A 19,355-nucleotide genomic window follows, 5' to 3' on the forward strand; every position below is an offset into this window, starting at 1 on the left:
TGCGTACTCTCTCTTTGTCTAACATTTAAACTGTTCAGTTCTTTGCAGGAAAGCCAGTTTCACTGCAGCATGCTACAAGAGTTTTCTCTCTGAAACCCTCCTCCACCTCAGCATCACTGGTCTAGAGCTGCTTCAAGAGAATTGTATGTCTATCAATTAAATACAAAAGTAAAGATTCTTGTTATTCAACAGTATCAATCGTATTGATTACTCATTGAGTAAAAATGCTAAAAAATTTGGTTTTGTCTTAAGTGAATGTAAACAGGTGGGGAAATCATCAGGGGACCTACTGAGCATAGATATTTTCTATTTTCTTCAAATGTGTTCTGCTGAAGAAAGAAAGTCATACACACCAGGGATATCATGAGGGTGAGTAAATAATGAGACAATTTTCATTTTTGGGTGAACTATCCCTTTAACTGTTTAAACTTGAAAGGCCTATGCTCAATAGCATATTAGTTTGCTGTAGTATTGAAATTGGTATTGAGAGCAGTGAAATTTCACGTTTTCTGTATTATTTCTGGGAATCGTAAGAAATTGAACGTTTCGAGTTCCGATTCCTCTAAATAATTCCGGTTCCTTAACAATTCCACTATCAATACTTGTGGTGCTTTTTTTTTTTTTTTAATAAACAGTTAATAAACAAGACAGATGGACTTCTTCATTAAGATATGTAATTCATTCATTTGTAACACTTACAATAAGGTTCTATTTGTTAACATTGCTTAATACATGGGATTACTCTGGAATAATCCATTCTGATTGGCCAATAGTGTTGGTTCCTGATCACCCTGTCCAGTTTATTTACACAAATGTACAGTCAGTTTAACCGGCTGACTGTGCATTATCCCTTACATATAATACATTTCATTAAACAAGGTTTGTTTTACAGCATATATTAATCTTTGTTAATGATAACTTATGAAAATAAAATAGTTCACTGTTCATGTTAGTTCAAAATGATGTTAATATGTTCAACTTAAAATGTAACAAATATATGAGTATATGTGGAAATTAGCATTAACTAAAATGAATAAGTACTGTAAAAGTATTGTTCATTGTTGTTTCAAGCGAATTTAGTGTTAATGAACACAACGTTTTTGTAAAGGTGTTAATCGTTTATTTTTATACCACTAATTACAACAAAATTCATAATGTTTATCTTTAAATACACATTGTCATATGAAGAACCATCCAGTAATTACTCTCTCGAATTAATCTCACAAGCCTTATGCACAAAACTCAATTTGTGGTTCACTTTGAGTTGGACTTGACGAAACTAATGACCAGCTGATCTGAATTATTCCTAAAGTTAATCGGGTGCTAAACCAGTGCAGACAGCACATGCAAATAACCAGCACTTCTACCAGCTCAATTTATTCTTAGTGAATTCCCCCCTGTGTGTTCTGTTGTTCTACGTTCTCTTTTTACTTTTTGGTTCTGATCCCCAAACCCTGCTCTCAAACACAGCACATACATATGTACCGCAGTCCAACACACACATATACAGATATACACACACTCACCACTCCATACGAGTATGTGTCACAGGTCTCAGACACAGGAAGGCTCTGGATGACTTCAGGGGCCATCCAGGGAAATGTGCCAACCAGAGACATGTGGGTGGTGTGAGAATGAAACTTAGATGCCCCAAAATCACAGATCTGAAGGAATGGAGAGTCGGGATTATCCTCATTATCATGCTATATTCATAAAACGAATATAATCTTCATTGTGTGTGCTTGTGAGAACATATAGGGTCAAATACCTTGAGAACATTCTCTGCTGTCAAGACAACTGGAAATAAACACATGAAAATTCAAAAACAGCATTCATGATGTGCCCACTGTAACTGGACTTCTACTGTGTTTCTATCTAAACTGAACAAAAACCAAATAAAAAAGCTTTTTCTATGAAAAACTATTTGAAGCAAGATTAAATACATGAATTGACTGAGTAACAAACCATTGCGGGATTTGAGGTCTCTGTGGATAACTTTGACAGGGGCGTCAGCGTGCAGATAATGCATGCCTATGGAAAGCAAAACACTGCATTAATGGATCTAGTGAAAATACTGATTACACTTAAAAAAACACTTTTATAACACTGAAAGTACAATACATATTGACTTTGGTCTGTTCCTTACAAATTTGTCTGTTTTATGCTTTCATATTCTGAAGAGATGTATGGACCACTTTTATGCTTGATACTTTTGGAGCTTAACAGCCCCAGTCCACATTTACTTTCATTATATAGAAAAGAAAGGCCAGGATGTTTAACAAAAATGCACTTTTCATTGTTTGTATATTTGAGTAGATTACTGTGCTTTTTTCATTCATTTAGATCAGTAAATATGATATGTATTTATAATGATATGGTGTTTGAGTATGAGTGTGTAATACCTTTAGCAATGTCCACGGCCCAGGTCATGATCTGTTTCATGCTGATGTCCTCACTCTCGGCACTGGACAGATAGTCAAACAGAGATCCACAACTGGCGTACTCTACCATAAGACACAAACACAGAATAATAATGAAAATTAAAATACAAACAAATCTAGAAAATCTCATAAAAGCTTTTGTTTAACATATTAGGGTGTGTTCACTGAACAGTTGCGCGTGGTATTCACACACAAATTAAAAACAACACAGAAACACTTCACCATCAAATTTATAGGAAAGAAGTATGACAGAAGTATATTGCAACTGTAAATTTATATAATATTCACTGTAATACTACTACTACTACTAATAATAATAAGAATAAATCAGTAGTAATTGTATTATACATAAGCAGTATCTCACATCTGTGATGCTCTGATATGCAGCACTTTATTGGACAAAATACTGTATAAATCCAATGTTGAATTTTGGATTGTGCTGTGAGGTTCTGTATATAAGCACTTTTTTTGATAAAAAAAATAATACAATATTATAATGAAAATTAATTTCTATATTTTAATTTGATTAAAGTTTTAATGAATTCATTTATTTAAACACCATTTTGAAAATACAATTGAAATAAACTGTAAAAAAAAAAAACAGGTATCGGACTCGGTATCGGCGAGTACCAAAAATTAATTATCGGTACTAGTACTCGTTCTCAAAAAAAAGGGACATCCCTAGTATTTAAATTATGTTATACAGCATTTAGTTTCGGTCTATGAATCTGATTGGATGAGACACGTTCCGTGAGTATTGATGTTTCAGAACATCAGCTCTCGGGCGCTTCACTGTTTGTATCACTCCACGTGTGTTAGTGTCATTCTGAACTAAGTGTAAGAGGAGCACAGATGTGCCAAATAGCTACAGTATGTTTGTCTTTGCATTTTTCCCTGTGACATAAAAGATTTGAGCCAGCAGGTGGCAACAAAACACCATTTTATATGGTATGAGCCAGTTCAGTTTGAGTCAGCTCAGGCCAGTCAGCGAGCAGTTACTTTGAAGTCATCTGCATAGTCTCTCACTCCATTATCGCTCGGATTACTACACTACTACATAACAGCTGGGAAACAAAGTTGAACAAACAGCTTCAGCATTAAGGCATATCAGAGCTGAGACACACAAATTACTGAGCAATCACACAAAGGCTTTAAATTATTGGATACCGGAGTGTCAAATGTTGGGAAATGTAAACATTCAACATGGCGGAGGAGAGTATGCACTGGCTACTGCAAAGTACTCAGGGGGGAGCCACGGCTTGAACAGCTATTTTTACACAGAGAAAATGGGATGTATTTGACCAGAATTCCATTATCATCAGCAAGCTGACTAACACTACACTACAGCTGAGGAATAGAGTTAAACAGCTATAGCTTTACTGTTCATCACTGCTTGGGAGTCACGACAGACGCAGGTAATCACACATGCTCATTCGCTCTCTCGCTCTCTCTCTCTCAAACTCACACAGATCCTTGTTACTCCAATGACTTGTTAGAAATAGCCCAATTCATCATTTTTGATTTAGTAATGGAGGCTTGTGCACACCTTTGCAAATCCTGATCCATGGCGTAAGAAAGTAGTTCCAAGTTTTTTTATGACAGTCCTTAGTTTTTCCTCATTTTTTGTATTTACTTTTTCGTTGAACTGTTGTATAAAAGCAATTTCACACTCACAGTCATGCTGTTTGGCCCTAAATCAGCACATGCTAATGTAGGGCCATACAACACTCTTGCTTGTGTGATTTTGCTTTATTATTGCTATTCTTTTACATGCAAACAAGCCTCATTTGTATGTAAATTAAGCTTATTATAGATTACGCCTTATTCACAAAACTCAGCACTATTTGCTGACTGAAATGAACATTGTGCTGTTAGTGCCCATGAAAAGCAGTCAGTACACTGGAAATCGAGTTTAAAATTCAGAAAGTGGAAAGTCCACACATTGCGTAACACCTACAGTCACTAACACATACATAAATAACTCTACACACACACACACACACACACACATATAAACACTTATAACTGGCTCACACAATTCACAGCCAAAACAGCATCATTTAATACTCTGAATCCACTTTGATTTAATTATCTGTATTGAAACAAATATACGAGCACTCTGAAAGCTCTGGACTTTGTTCTTGTTTCTAGACACACCTTAAATCATAATTATTTCATCTTTACATGTGCCCCACATGACCCTACTGATACTGTATGTGTTGACACGTGTCTAATGACTGACAAAAAGAAAAGTATATGGATGTATATAAAATGTATATGGATGCCTAAAACGTATCATACAAAACTATATTTTAGATGTTATTGGTCACCAGTTTTTTACTGTTTTTAATCATTTCAAACAAAAAAGCATTTTTGAAAGCACAAATATTTCATGTAGTCTATAAATTAACATGAGGTCAAAAAAGCTTTAGTGAAATACTGTAATAAATGAATGAGCAAAATGCTGTTTAAAATATTTTTAGCTTTAGATGAGTATACAATGTCACATTGTAGGACATATTTACTTCCTAAAAGCATTTCCTGATCAAATGTAGTACACTTTGGTGTTTTTTATTTTTGTATTAATTATTAGAACTAATACTGTATGTTAGCTAGAATAGCTGTTAGAAATGTTATCTTTATTTGGAACTACAGTATTAATGGCTATGAAGTAATAACAAATTATTTATTAAACATCATTTGGAGAATTATTTTAAAGAATAAGTTACAAATATATATATTGCTTTAATTTATGGTTTATCAATAACTAAAAAACAACATTTGAGTGATAACTTAGTTTATGCTTAATATGAATAACTGTTACTTGCAACCCTGTTACCCATTCTGATGTAGGGTAAGTTTTTAATTTGATCAATTTTGTCAATTTAATGTTAACCTTTTTCCAAAAAAATTACAAAATCACACAAATCAGGATTTTAAATTGAATTTCAAAATCTATCAATTTTGGTAGGGTTACTTAAATGGTAAACTTCATATACAAAAACAGAAAATAAAACAGCTCATAATATATTTAGATGATCTTTCTGACATTTTCTGAAGGTTAAGCACCTTCTTTAACTGACCTATTTTTAAATTCGATTTTGTATTATTTGAAGTTTCAGACCCCACTCAAGGAAAGTGCCTAATAATGCTGAATATTGTTTTGTTTAGATTTATTTCAGGTCACTGTGAGTACACATCATATAATGATCAGTTTATCAGGTTCAAACAGAGATACACATACAGGGGAAATTAATAACCTGTTCATAATAATCTCTCTCCGATACCTGCTCTTAATTACATTTACTTTTTATAAATACTATCTCTCAGTGCAGCTGAGCAAACACATTTACACAACACTTTTACAATTACTACAACTTCCTGTGCTGAGTCACTTTCACTCAGAGCAGAGCAGAGAGTTCATATAAAATGTGAGGAAAATCATTACAGAGAATGTTTTAATCCTTTAAACATTTCTTTAATAGAAAACGTGTAAATAGAATATAACTTTATCCCAACTTGCTGTGTGCTACGGTGTGAAAATATTTATGATGAAAAAAATCATCATGACTATTTTATAAAATCTCATTCATCTCATTTCATTTTGTGAGAATTAACACACTGAAGATAGCTCATCCCAGACCTGTCACAGAATAACAACAGAAGATGGAGAAAAGCTTTTTCTAAATAGTTCATTAAATGAAAGGGGAGGAATATTCCATAAATGTGTCACCACATGGAGTGTGGAAATCTTTATCATCCTAGATAAACTTCAGATGTTAAATATTCCACTGATGTAATAGATGGTTTCATTAATAGATGTTTTGTATGTCTTTGATTCGAATCACTCATATTACTTCATCGGCGAGGATGAGAGGTTTTTAGTGAGTAAAAGATGAACAGAAAGTTGAGAGAGGTGTAGTCTTCGCCCCATTATACACTGCAACAAAATATGTTTTTAATTTTGTTTTGGCTTGTTTTTCAAACTAAATATCTAAAACTCCTTTAAAACAACGTACATTTTCTTTAGCAGCTATACTGCAGAATAAAAAGTGTTATCTGAGAATGTTGAATATAATATTAAAACTATAAATATAAAAAAATATATAAAAATCCTGAAAAAATACTTTTTATTAAGTTTAATTCAGTAAAGAAATGAACTGCAAAAATCCCATTGTTATCAAGAGTTTTTGTCTTGTTTCACATTTAAAAGTAAAATCCTTAAAAAAAGATGCATTCACCTGAGAAGCAGCATATAAGATATTTAGACTTGCTTTTAGAGAATAGATCTTGAATAGAAGTATATTTTATAAGTATAACCAAGTGAAAAAGTACACTTAAATACACAATACACTTACTGTATATTCAAGATCTATTCTCTAAAAGCAAGTCTAAATATCTTATATGCTGCTTCTCAGGTGAATACATCTTTTTTTTTTAAGGATTTTTAGATTCTTTTAAATGTGAAACAAGACAAAAACACTTGATAGAAATTTTTTTGCAGTGAATATTTTACTGAATTAAACTTAGAAAAAGTATTTTTTCCCCCTTTAATTCAGTGAATGCCATTTAGAGATATTTTTAAAAGATGATTTTGTCCTCTGTATTGTTAGTAAGCACATTTAAAATGACCTTTTATGTCAGGGCACAAGCTTAATAATCAGTTAAGAGCTAATGATTAATCATTGCAATAATCGCTATATAGTTGATTAATAGTTTATCATAATAATCGTCAGTTGCAGCCCTGTGTTATATGGCACCGAAATTAGCAACAAGATGATATCGTTTCGGTACATTTTTTTTATTTAACGTGATACTTCATTAGTACCAGTTTACCGCGCAACCCTAGTACATTGTATAGCAAAGTTTTATTATATTGATGATGTAGAGGCTATCTAAAATCATGTATTACATATGCACAGCATTATAGGGTTACATTTCGAAATGCTAAATTCGAGCACTTTAAAGGACCTTGTAAATAGAGCAGAAAAAGCCACAGAGAGATTTAGATGTTTGATGGGTTATTTGATTTATGACCAAATGGACGAAAAACTACTTTGAAAATTCTGAATAATCAAATTTTTACTTGATAAGGTTCATCATTTATTTAGGTTCACGATATTTCATATATTGTCCCATCCCTATATGTTATCCTACTTACTACAAATATCTATATGAAAATGAAATATTGATTTGAGTTGAAATCCCATCATTTATGCGAGCAAAATTACAGACCACAGAGTCTCAAAAAAAGCTGAATTCCAGCTCCAGTTCACATTGGAGTTCTGTTGGTGTTTATTGCATTATCCTGCTTATTACAAAACTACTTGCCAAATAAATCAATACATGGAGATGAAATATTGATATGAGTTGAAATCATTTTCTTATCTTACTAGAGATCGCAGAGTGATACGAGGAATAGGAAAGATCTCTTCTGCCGTCAATGAGCCAGTGACAGAATTAATAAATGATTGTGATTCAGAGATGAGTGAAAAGCTAGAGAGAGATACGTGTTGTACTGACCTGTAACAATTCCATAGTTGGGTGCTTCCAGAATCACTCCATAAAACTGGATGACATTTCGATGACTGAGAACACTCAAAATCTCTGCCTGAAAATATAGGCCAAACACAAAGACCAAAACAAAGCAATTATCAAAAACTATTTATGATAAGGATAATTAAGAAATATGCATACTTCCTAAAACATAGTGGAATGAAAATAAGAACAAGGACGAGTTCCTATAATGTGAAGTGAAGTATATGGACTTGCACTGAATCAGTTAACGCCTCCATCCAACTTTTATATTTAAAGAAAGCTTATTAAACCAATTCAAACAGTACAAACCCAACACGGCTAAATCTATTATGCACTAAAAATCACATTGTAAAGAACCCTTAAAAGTAAATACACTTCACCCCAAAGACAAACACTGCCCTCAGATGCGACTAATATGACTTAATTGTGAGACAATTTTCTCATAAAGACACAGTCTCTGAATTTCACTTCACAAAAGACCCTGTGTGAGTTTAGATGGAGGGGGCGCAATCTGAGTCGACACACAGAGAGGCAATTAAAATGATTATCACACTGACAATTAAAGCATGTGTATGGCTGTCTCCCACCTCTTTCTCAATCTTCAGAAGCTTTTTCACCGCCACCTCTTTGTCCTGGGAGAGCCAAAAGGCGCGATACACGCTCCCGAAACTCCCGCCGCCGCAGTTCTCGTAGAAGAGGATGTCATCGAATTTGATTTGCACAAAGGTGGTGCCCAGAGATGCCATGACATACTGCCACTTTCAAACACACTTCTGTCCTGAAGAACGAAGAGAAGAGGATGAGAGGGGAATGAGGGATGAGGCTCCTCAGAGGACAGATGCTGTGATTTGATAAGCCAATGAGAGATCTGTTCATTTCTAATGCAATCAACACACACACACACACACACACACACACACACACACACCGCTAGCTGTCACACAGAATGGACTCACTGACACTAATAAGGTTCACTGAAGTGTCACAGACTAGTGTGAATATGATGTTTGGCTCAATGTGTGTAGATGTGAATGATATCACTGTTCAATGACAGGGAATTCCTCAAATCTCTGATTGTATGACAACTACACACACACAAACACATACATCTGTGATCAGCTCACAGCACAATTCACTGACTGCTCTATGACCAGATGATCTACGAATGCACCAAGTGTCTCTCTAGATCGAGATATAGTGTAGGCCTATGGAGAGGTTCAATACAGTGATGATGCCCATCATTTTAATCCTGTTCTGTGTGCATCTGTAAAGTTTCAAGACAAAAGAGCAAAAACTATAGGCTACACTGGCAAACGTTTTAGCTTTAATTATAGCTTCCGTGATGAAGGACTTCAGTTGTACATGATAATGAAAGATATATGTGATGGTTTGGGAAACAGGTGTTATGCCATTGTATAAGTGGTGGCTCAGCGGTTAAGGCTCTGGGTTACTGTCCGCAAGGTCGGGGGTTCAAGCCCCTGCACTGTCAAGATACCACTGTTGGGCCCTTGAGCAAGGCCCTTGACCCTATCTGCTCCAGGGGTGCTGTTTCATGGCTGACCCTGCACTCTGACCCCAGCTTAGCTTTGATATGTGAAAACAACTGCATTTCATTGGCTCAGTCATTTATTTTTCAATATTTAAATTATTATATGTTATACATTTATATACTATATACAGTATGTATATACAGTGAGGAAAATAAGTATTTGAACACCCTGCTATTTTGCAAGTTCTCCCACTTAGAAATAATGGAGGGGTCTGAAATTGTCATCGTAGGTGCATGTCCACTGTGAGAGACATAATCTAAAAAAAAATCCAGAAATCACAATGTATGATTTTTTAACTATTTATTTGTATGATACAGCTGCAAATAAGTATTTGAACACCTGTCTATCAGCTAGAATTCTGACCCTCAAAGACCTGTTAGTCTGCCTTTAAAATGTCCACCTCCACTCCATTTATTATCCTAAATTAGATGCACCTATTTGAGGTCGTTAGGTGCATAAAGACACCTGTCCACCCCATACAATCAGTAAGAATCCAACTACTAACATGGCCAAGACCAAAGAGCTGTCCAAAGACACTAGAGACAAAATTGTACACCTCCACAAGGCTGGAAAGGGCTACGGGGAAATTGCCAAGCAGCTTGGTGAAAAAAGGTCCACTGTTGGAGCAATCATTAGAAAATGGAAGAAGCTAAACATGACTGTCAATCTCCCTCGGACTGGGGCTCCATGCAAGATCTCACCTCGTGGGGTCTCAATGATCCTAAGAAAGGTGAGAAATCAGCCCAGAACTACACGGGAGGAGCTGGTCAATGACCTGAAAAGAGCTGGGACCACCGTTTCCAAGGTTACTGTTGGTAATACACTAAGACGTCATGGTTTGAAATCATGCATGGCACAGAAGGTTCCCCTGCTTAAACCAGCACATGTCAAGGCCCGTCTTAAGTTTGCCAATGACCATTTGGATGATCCAGAGGAGACATGGGAGAAAGTCATGTGGTCAGATGAGACCAAAATAGAACTTTTTGGTCATAATTCCACTAACCGTGTTTGGAGGAAGAAGAATGATGAGTACCATCCCAAGAACACCATCCCTACTGTGAAGCATGGGGGTGGTAGCATCATGCTTTGGGGGTGTTTTTCTGCACATGGGACAGGGCTGACTGCACTGTATTAAGGAGAGGATGACCGGGGCTATGTATTGCGAGATTTTGGGGAACAACCTCCTTCCCTCAGTTAGAGCATTGAAGATGGGTCGAGGGTGGGTCTTCCAACATGACAATGACCCGAAGCACACAGCCAGGATAACCAAGGAGTGGCTCTGTAAGAAGCATATCAAGGTTCTGGCGTGGCCTAGCCAGTCTCGAGACCTAAACCCAATAGAGAATCTTTGGAGGGAGCTCAAACTCCGTGTTTCTCAGCGACAGCCCAGAAACCTGACTGATCTAGAGAAGATCTGTGTGGAGGAGTGGGCCAAAATCCCTCCTGCAGTGTGTGCAAACCTGGTGAAAAACTACAGGAAACGTTTGACCTCTGTAATTGCAAACAAAGGCTACTGTACCAAATATTAACATTGATTTTCTCAGGTGTTCAAATACTTATTTGCAGCTGTATCATACAAATAAATAGTTAAAAAATCATACATTGTGATTTCTGGATTTTTTTTAGATTATGTCTCTCACAGTGGACATGCACCTCACGATGACAATTTCAGACCCCTCCATGATTTCTAAGTGGGAGAACTTGCAAAATAGCAGGGTGTTCAAATACTTATTTTCCTCACTGTGTACCAATCGACTTACTTCTCTGTCTGCTCGTATGAATATATATATATATATATATATATATATATATATATATATATATATATATATATATATATACATTAGTAGTGGTAGGTTGAAATATTAATACATATTTTAAAAAGCAGCCTTCATAATTCATGTGTAATGGCATAAAGGTGCACATGTTGTCACTTTCAATTCATGTAAATAAATATCAATTGCAGAACACATATTATAATTCCAGTACTGTAATATTCTAGTTTATATCATGAAAGGGTTCTTACAATAAATCAAGACTTCAGTTTATAGACAAACATCACAGAACATCACCCTTAGTTTGAGATCCTCTAAATGCCTCTTCTTAAAAAACATGATCACGCGGCAGGTCGGCATGTTGTTTCCCATGTTGTTACTCTGAGATCGGCCACATAATGCTGAAACATGGACAAGCGGTATCTCCTATCAGACATCTTTGCATCGGCTTCAGTGTGTTTACCTTCACCTGTGGTGAAGCATGTTGCATCAGCAATAGGAGACCAGGGTTCGAATCTCGCATTGAAACCAGAAACCATTTGCGATCTCATTGTGACAAGTGTGATTTTTAGGTAGCATTTTCCCCTCAACAATACATTACATTTGTATTCCACTGAACGATAGGATTAGGTTTGGGGTTACCGTTCAAAAAATAAGAATTCTTCACTGTAAAACATCATGTACAGCTGAAAACAACTCGTGTCGACACCTGCTTTTGGTGCCCCTCTGTGGACATTTCGCCTCGAAAATGGCTCACACATGCCCATACACCCAACAACACGTACCGCTTTGGCCACTGCGGGCAGTGTTTCACATTTCATTTAGCACAGACCAAATTAAGCTAAAGAAAAGTCAACCTACTGTTCTGTTCTGATTTCACTGTGTGATCAGTCTGGTTAAAACATACACATGTAGTGCTGGGTATCGAGTTCGATACACTTTAGGCACCGACCGAATTCCCTCTAAACAATCGAGTATCAAAAAATGTCTTGTCGTTCGGTCCCAAATTTTGATACCTAAGGGGTTAATCTCGTCAACGTCAGTGATAAGCATGTAGCATGCTAGATGTGCCCAAATCAAAAAGTGCTGGTGATTGGCTGTGTTTAGGCATCAAAGAAAAACACTACGTAGTTTACGCTGGTTATTCCCAGAGATGCGGCTCACACGTGAGGCTGTAGTGTGTGTGTGCATCTCAACCCCCATACATGTGAAAGATGTGGAAAAGATCAAAAGTGTGGCTACATTTCACCAGGCTCAACCAAAAAACAAAATCGGCTAACTTGTAGTGGAACATGCTTGTGTACTTGTTAAATTAACAAGTGCGAGGTGACATAGTCCTATAAACTGGGACATACGTAATTTTAGATATTGTTTGGATGTACAGCTATAGATAGCTAGATAAATCAATGCTAAAAATGCTTTAAGGTTGACAGTAACTGATCAAGTTTAACTCACGTTAAATTAGTTATCTTGTTAAGTTATCTTACTTATCCTTAGGGTTGGCTGAATTAACAGTTTAGCTTTCTTGTTTAGTTTTTTTCCCCTCTTCACATTAATGTTATAGCCTCCTCCCCTGCCGACCCTGGCATGAGGAAACCAGAAGGCTCAGGAGATGAGTCTTTGAGTCTGTAAAAAAAAGTCAACAAACTGAAAGTAATGTAATTAATGTAATTTGAGGTAATGTGTAATGTTTGTAATCTTGTTAAATCGGATTTCATAAAATTGGTATTGAAAAAAAATAGCGTTTAGGAACCGGTATCGAAGTCAAGGTATCGTATTGATATGTTTGGAATGATACCCAGCCTTGTACACATATAATGCAGTCTGCATTATAGGAAATTGTTGCACATGACACAGGACTGTGCTGGTCAGCTGTAGTGCTCAGCAGATTTTCGCTCCATTCTCACAGATAGATGTCGCGGCTCATGCACTTTCCAGGACGATTTGTGCTTCACATAGCTTGTTGTGGATGAAAAGTGTGTTAGTGCAATCTTTCTACAAAATAAATTACAGTTGCTTGGATATTTTGTGATCCAATGCAACGATACTGTACATGATATATACCTACACTCATATAAAAGTGTGACTTTGGCCACTGTGTTCTTGAGCTTTTCAAATTATTTCCTCTAATTCTTAAACCAATAGGATGACAGCAGCTTTTCTCCATTCATATCTCAACTCATGGCCTTTACAATGGAACAGAAAGCAAAACCAGCTGAATAACAAGCAGACATCCCAAGTCTCCCGGAAGTTCCGGGAGTCTCCCGCGTATTGATAGCGTCTCCCTGATGCCCGCAAATTAGTTAAAATCTCCCGGAATCAAGAGCGAGCAAGAGCGGTTAGACTGTGCTCCAAACTGTCTAGCGCGCACGGCAGAGAGGGAGAGAGCGAGAGACCTTGCGTGTGTGTGTGCATGTGTGCATCAAGAAGTGAAGACAGAGAGCATCCTGATTGGCCTGTTTCGGTAAGTCAACCAATCAATTGTCAGTGTGGGCGGGCTTTTATCTCTTCTCCCGAACCTAATTAATCAGGACAGTGTATCTAGACACAGGAGCGCCATGGCAGAGGGAGAGTGCCCCAAAAAGCGAAAATATAAGACAAATTTTACGCCAGACTACACGAAAGTGTACCCCTGTCTAATAAGAGTGAAACATAATGACAGTCTTGCACGCTGTACAGTTTGTAACAGTGACTTCAGCATTGCCCATGGCGGGTTAAATGATTGTAAAATACATGTTGAGGTGAGTTAAACAAGTTTCATTTCATGTGCATATTATTCAGGCCGGCTAGTTACCTAGGCTACATGAAAACAATAAACTCCTTAGACCTCTTTAAAGTTGCCTCCCTGAAATGACTTTTTGCAGGTTGGGATGCCTGTGAGTAATGCATGTGTATTCACACGTCCCATACATAAAGCAGCATGCTGTAGACAAAAGGACGAGATTTAGCTCTTTATGACAAAAACAACTCATCAACTCAAACCTCATTTACATGAAATCATTCAAACTTTATTTCTGGTGCCCTATTTGCTTGGTTATACTGTACATATTAAGGTATTATTACATTATAACTACAATTTAAGTACACATTATTAGGACTATCATCATCATCAAAGATAGCCTACACTTTATATGAACTGAAAGCTCTAGAGGAATCTCATGTTTTAGCAAAAGTACAATAGTTAAAAAAAAAAGGTATTCTGGAAATGTACCATTGTATTGCCATTGTATTCTTTGTATTATCATGTGAAAACAATGGAAAGTAACAGCAATGACACAGTTCCAATATGTCAAAGTATCACGCTAGTATAGTGTGCACTGTGGTATGGACTTGTTATACAGGATTTATCACATAATAAGTTAGACAGGACCAAATCAGACAGACCAAGTTAAAACAGGACGTCATGCAAACGATGACAATTATGTATAGTGTAAGATATAAACAGTTTGTTATACTACAGCGAGCATATCACGTGTAAATATAGCCCTGGCTGTGCTTTCATTTGGCAGATTTTAAAGCTTTCAAAATGCAATGCTGCATCAATTCTATAATAAGTGACCATTTCCGTAGTACGTAATCCAAACGTTCCCTGTTTTTAACATGAGATGACCGGGAACAGGTCCAGGAAGATCCCATCATATCCACAAATCCACAGATACACAAGCAGTGACACAATGTCATCATGGATACAGTATGAGTGTTATTAGTACAGCAGCACACATACCCGTTCTCCTGTGTTCCGCTGTCAGTTTTCAAGGGACAAAAGGACGGCAATCATGAAGATCTTGCGGTGAGCTTGTGACTCAGTGTCGGATGTTTCTTTAGTACGCTCAATTCACGTGTTGCTCAACAACTTCTTCCTGATCAGAGCTGTAAACACACATAACCACACAAACCGCAGAGAGAAACAGCGTCGCCTGGCGGTCACAGCGTTCAACGTGTTGCGACACCCAATGCACTGATTTAAAAAAGATTCATGCATTTCACACAGTTAAACTTCAGACCAAAAATTTGGTATAGAAAACAAATGATTTCATACATTAAGTTATATATAAAGTTATATTAAATTATAAATAGATATTATTATAACTAGCAGCCTGTCAAAAGTAACCAAAACTGTTATTATTTATTTTGCATTACAAAAACAACAAAGTAATAATAATAATAATACCGGTAATACATTTTATTATTTTAATAAAATATTTAAATCTCATTACAATTAATAATCATTTTTAAATATATAGAATATATAATTATGTTTGTAACAACAAATATATAACTATAATGTAATGCAATACAATATAATACAATATAATATAATATTTAATTAATGCACACGATTAAGCTTCAGTCAAAAAATGTATATTGTGTTACACAAAGAAAAAAGTTAAAAACATAACTTATTACATTATATATACATATATAGCTTAATTATATCAACTATATATTACATATTACATTACATAGTTGTACTATGTTAGAATGTTATAGTGATATAACTTAAGAATAATAATTATCAATATTATTATAGTTTTGTATAAACAACAACAATTGTTGTTGTTGTTATTATTATTTTAATATTATTATATTGCATTATAATTGTGTATTACATTAAAATGTATCAGATTAAAGTTAAATATATATATATATATTTCAGTTATATATTTAATTATATTAAGTTATACAACAAATTTATTTAATTTATAAACATTTAAAATTATTGTTTTTGATTAACAAAACAATCATTATTTGTTATTATCACTATTATTATTATTATTAATTTTATTATAAAATGTTACTAATTAAAATTATAATATAATTATAACTGAATCTTTAAATAATAAAAAAATAGAATTCTTAAAAATATAAAGTTTATTTATAATTATGTAACAAATATAATGTAATATAATATGATATAATATAATAATATAATATGGGCAGTATGTGCATTCTTTAAGCATTTGATACTTGAGTGGAACCAAGGCCCTACTTATTAAAGGATAAAAAAAGACTGACGATGTCAGTAAATATGCATCTTTTGACAGGTTTATTTACACAATACACACATAGGTATAAACTTAGCAGACAAGCCACCAAGAGGCTTTTGAAATGTGCTCATATGTCCTCATGTCAATATTTATCTTATTCATGCTTATAATGATATAAATAATTTACATCCAGTTCATAATTTCCACAAATCAAGATTACAAAAAATAATAAAAATGTCATTTAAAAACAAAATGCTTTGTGATGACTGATCTCACATCAACATTTACTCAACATGTTCAGAAAGTCCTTCTGCAAAGAATAGTTTGACAAAAAGGTCAATTCTGTCATCATTTACTCACCCTCATATCATTCCAAAACTGTATGATTTAACAAAAACACTTTTTAAGAGTTTGAAGCTAAAAACTGTTTAAATATAAAATTTGGAAATAAGGGGCAACATATTAACCATGGCATAGTAATATAACAAATGTCACAAACAGGTCTGAACATCCTACAGCAGAGGTTTTTAATTGGTGAGACACGCCTCCCCTGGGGGGGTGGGGTAGTGTGCCAGAGAACCCCAGGCAAGGTGCAGAGCGGGGGAATAAAAACATAATGGTTCACGTCTGTACACATCTGTCCTGCTAGCTTGCATGTTAATGTGCGTGTTATGCATATACGTGTTGTAAAAATTATCGCTTTGTAGTGTACTGTCTACAATACAAAAGTCTACAGGAGAGGAGGCAGATTCTGTGCCAAGCCAAAAACAGAGAAAGTATGATCAGGAATATTTAAAGTTGGAATTTTCATGGACCGGTCCTGATGATGTGCTGCTGCCACATTGTGTTATTTGCAAAGAGATGCCAGCAAATGATAGTATGAGACCCTGTTAACTCCAGCGGCTCTAGTCTGGTGACCAAGCTACTGGAATTTTTTGACAGAAAGCTGAAAGAATTGCAAACACACAAGAGAGTAATCCAGACTTTTAGCTCTCTTAATACTAAGGCGACTGAAGCATCATATCGTGTTGCTTTACATATAGCGAAGGCAGGTAAACCCAACAACATCGATGAAACGTCCTCCCTGCTGCTAAAGACATGTGTTCCGTAATGATGGGAGAAGCAGCTAAACGCGATCCCAATGTCTGACAATACCATTCAGCATCGAATCTCAGACATGGCATCTGATGTAAAAGAACAGGTGCTGGATGGTATTTGTGAGAGCCCATTTTTCTCAATTCAGCTGGATGAGTCTACTGACGTTGCTAACTGCGCTCAGTTAATGGTCTACGTCCGCTATATTAAAGAGTTCTCTGTCCAGGAGGAGTTTTTGTTTTGCCACTCTTTGCCAGCTCGCACTACACCAGAAGATTTTTTCAAGGATTTTAATTATTTTATTCTTGCAAACCACATAGACTGGGGCCGCTGTTGTGGAGTATGGACTGATGGGGCAAGAGCAATGACAGGCCGTTACAGCGGTCTGGTTAAACAGGTTCAGGCAGTTGCCCCTGTCGCTGTCTGGAAGCACTGCATCATTCATCTCCATGCCTTGGCGACCAAAAAGATGCCAATCGAGTTACATGCAGTTCTGGATGAGGCTGTAAAAATTGTAAACTTAATTAAATCACAGGCATTGAATGCACTGCTCCATCCTTTGCAACGAGATGGGCGCTCACTTCCAACAGCTGCTCCTGCACTCCGAGGTCCGATGGCTCTCTCGGAGAAAGGTCTTCACCCGGTTATGTGATTTGCATGAGGAAGTCCTCCTCTTCGTTGTTGAAATCGACTCCCCTCTGGTGAAACACATGGTTGACATGAAGTGGGTTGCGATGTTGGCCTATCTTTCTGATATCTTTGACCGCGTAAACACACTGAACACTTCTCTGCAGGGCAAAGACTGCCATGTCTTTTTGTCACACGATCTGGGTTCAGGAAAATGTTAAACCTGTGGTGTGGTCGTGTTGGACGGGGCTCAGTGGAAATGTTTCCTACCTTTGAAGATGTTATGGAGGAGGCAGGTTTGCGATTGGAGTCTGTACAACAGGTGATCATTGCACAACTGAATGGGTTGCGTGAGCAATTTGTGGAGTATTTTGGAGAGGAGACTTTAGCAAATCAGTGGATGAGAAATCCATTCTCTTTCCCTGTGACACCCCGTGATGGACTGACCTTGCAAGAGGAAGAGGCCCTAGTCAAACTCTTTCCCCACCTCTCTTGAAAGGCTATGAAAGTCCTAATCCCCTTCACCTCCACTTACTTATACAGTGTGTGGGTTTTCCGTTTTGACCCTGCTTAAAAGCAATTACCCATCAAGGCTGCAGGTGGAGGTTGATTTACGTTTATTCCTTTCTACCGTGCAGCCCTGCATCGATCACCTGTGTGCATCAAAATGTTCCCACTGATGTAGGGCCGATGAAAATGAAGAGTCAAAATCGGCAATCAGATTTTTTTCTTTTCTTTTTTTTTGCTTAATGAAGGTCTATATTTGATACTGCGACAAAACAGTGCTGTCCGTTAACGTTAGTAGCCTGTGGCTGTTAATGAACATGTTTCCAGTTATTTGACCATCGAGGTTTATCCGTTCAGTGATCAGAAAATAGAGCTGTCCATCGTGCTGATTTCGTTCTATGTCTGACTTTGTTGGCTCTTTGGTTATAGGGCTGTTGAGAATACCTCGTTTCGTTTTTTGACTGAGAAATCTGTTCATAAGGCTAATTTTAACAGTTTCCCAATTGCTTAAATGTGGTAAAAATGTGTTTTAAAAAAGAAAGACAAACGTGTTTGAAATGTTTTGAAAAATATAATGTATTTCAAAATAAAATAACATTTAAAATGGAATGTTGATAGCTTAATAAAAAAGTTCATCTTAATAAAAAAAATTATGTATATTGATGAAACTCAATTAGAGTAGATCATAACCTTAAGTAAAACTAAAAATAGTATTACTACTACTAATAGTTGTAGCCTAGTAGTACCAATATTAATAGCCTAATTAGTGGTTGTGGAGGTTTTTTTTGGGTGGAGGCACGGCTGTCTCCAAGTTTTTTTAGGGGGAGGCTCACA

At 36.1% G+C, this 19,355-nt stretch overlaps 1 protein-coding gene across 2 annotated transcripts in view; it reads right to left on the reverse strand.

The window, feature by feature from the left end:
- LOC127658711 (mitogen-activated protein kinase kinase kinase 20-like) overlaps window positions 1-15,156 on the reverse strand; it is a 50,702-nt gene extending 35,546 nt beyond the window's left edge. For both annotated transcript variants that reach the window (XM_052148150.1, XM_052148151.1), the window contains exons 1-7: window positions 15,029-15,156; window positions 8,567-8,757; window positions 7,965-8,052; window positions 2,403-2,504; window positions 1,966-2,031; window positions 1,769-1,797; window positions 1,527-1,664 (exon numbers count right to left, since the gene is read on the reverse strand). In XM_052148150.1, the coding sequence (XP_052004110.1) occupies window positions 1,527-1,664; window positions 1,769-1,797; window positions 1,966-2,031; window positions 2,403-2,504; window positions 7,965-8,052; window positions 8,567-8,725 (582 nt within the window). In that variant the 5' untranslated portion in view covers window positions 8,726-8,757; window positions 15,029-15,156. The remainder of the gene's footprint in view (window positions 1-1,526; window positions 1,665-1,768; window positions 1,798-1,965; window positions 2,032-2,402; window positions 2,505-7,964; window positions 8,053-8,566; window positions 8,758-15,028) is intronic.
- Window positions 15,157-19,355: the final 4,199 nt, after the last annotated feature.

The sequence above is a fragment of the Xyrauchen texanus genome, chromosome 18 (genome assembly GCF_025860055.1).
Source record: "Xyrauchen texanus isolate HMW12.3.18 chromosome 18, RBS_HiC_50CHRs, whole genome shotgun sequence".
Taxonomy (NCBI): Eukaryota; Metazoa; Chordata; class Actinopteri; order Cypriniformes; family Catostomidae; genus Xyrauchen; species Xyrauchen texanus.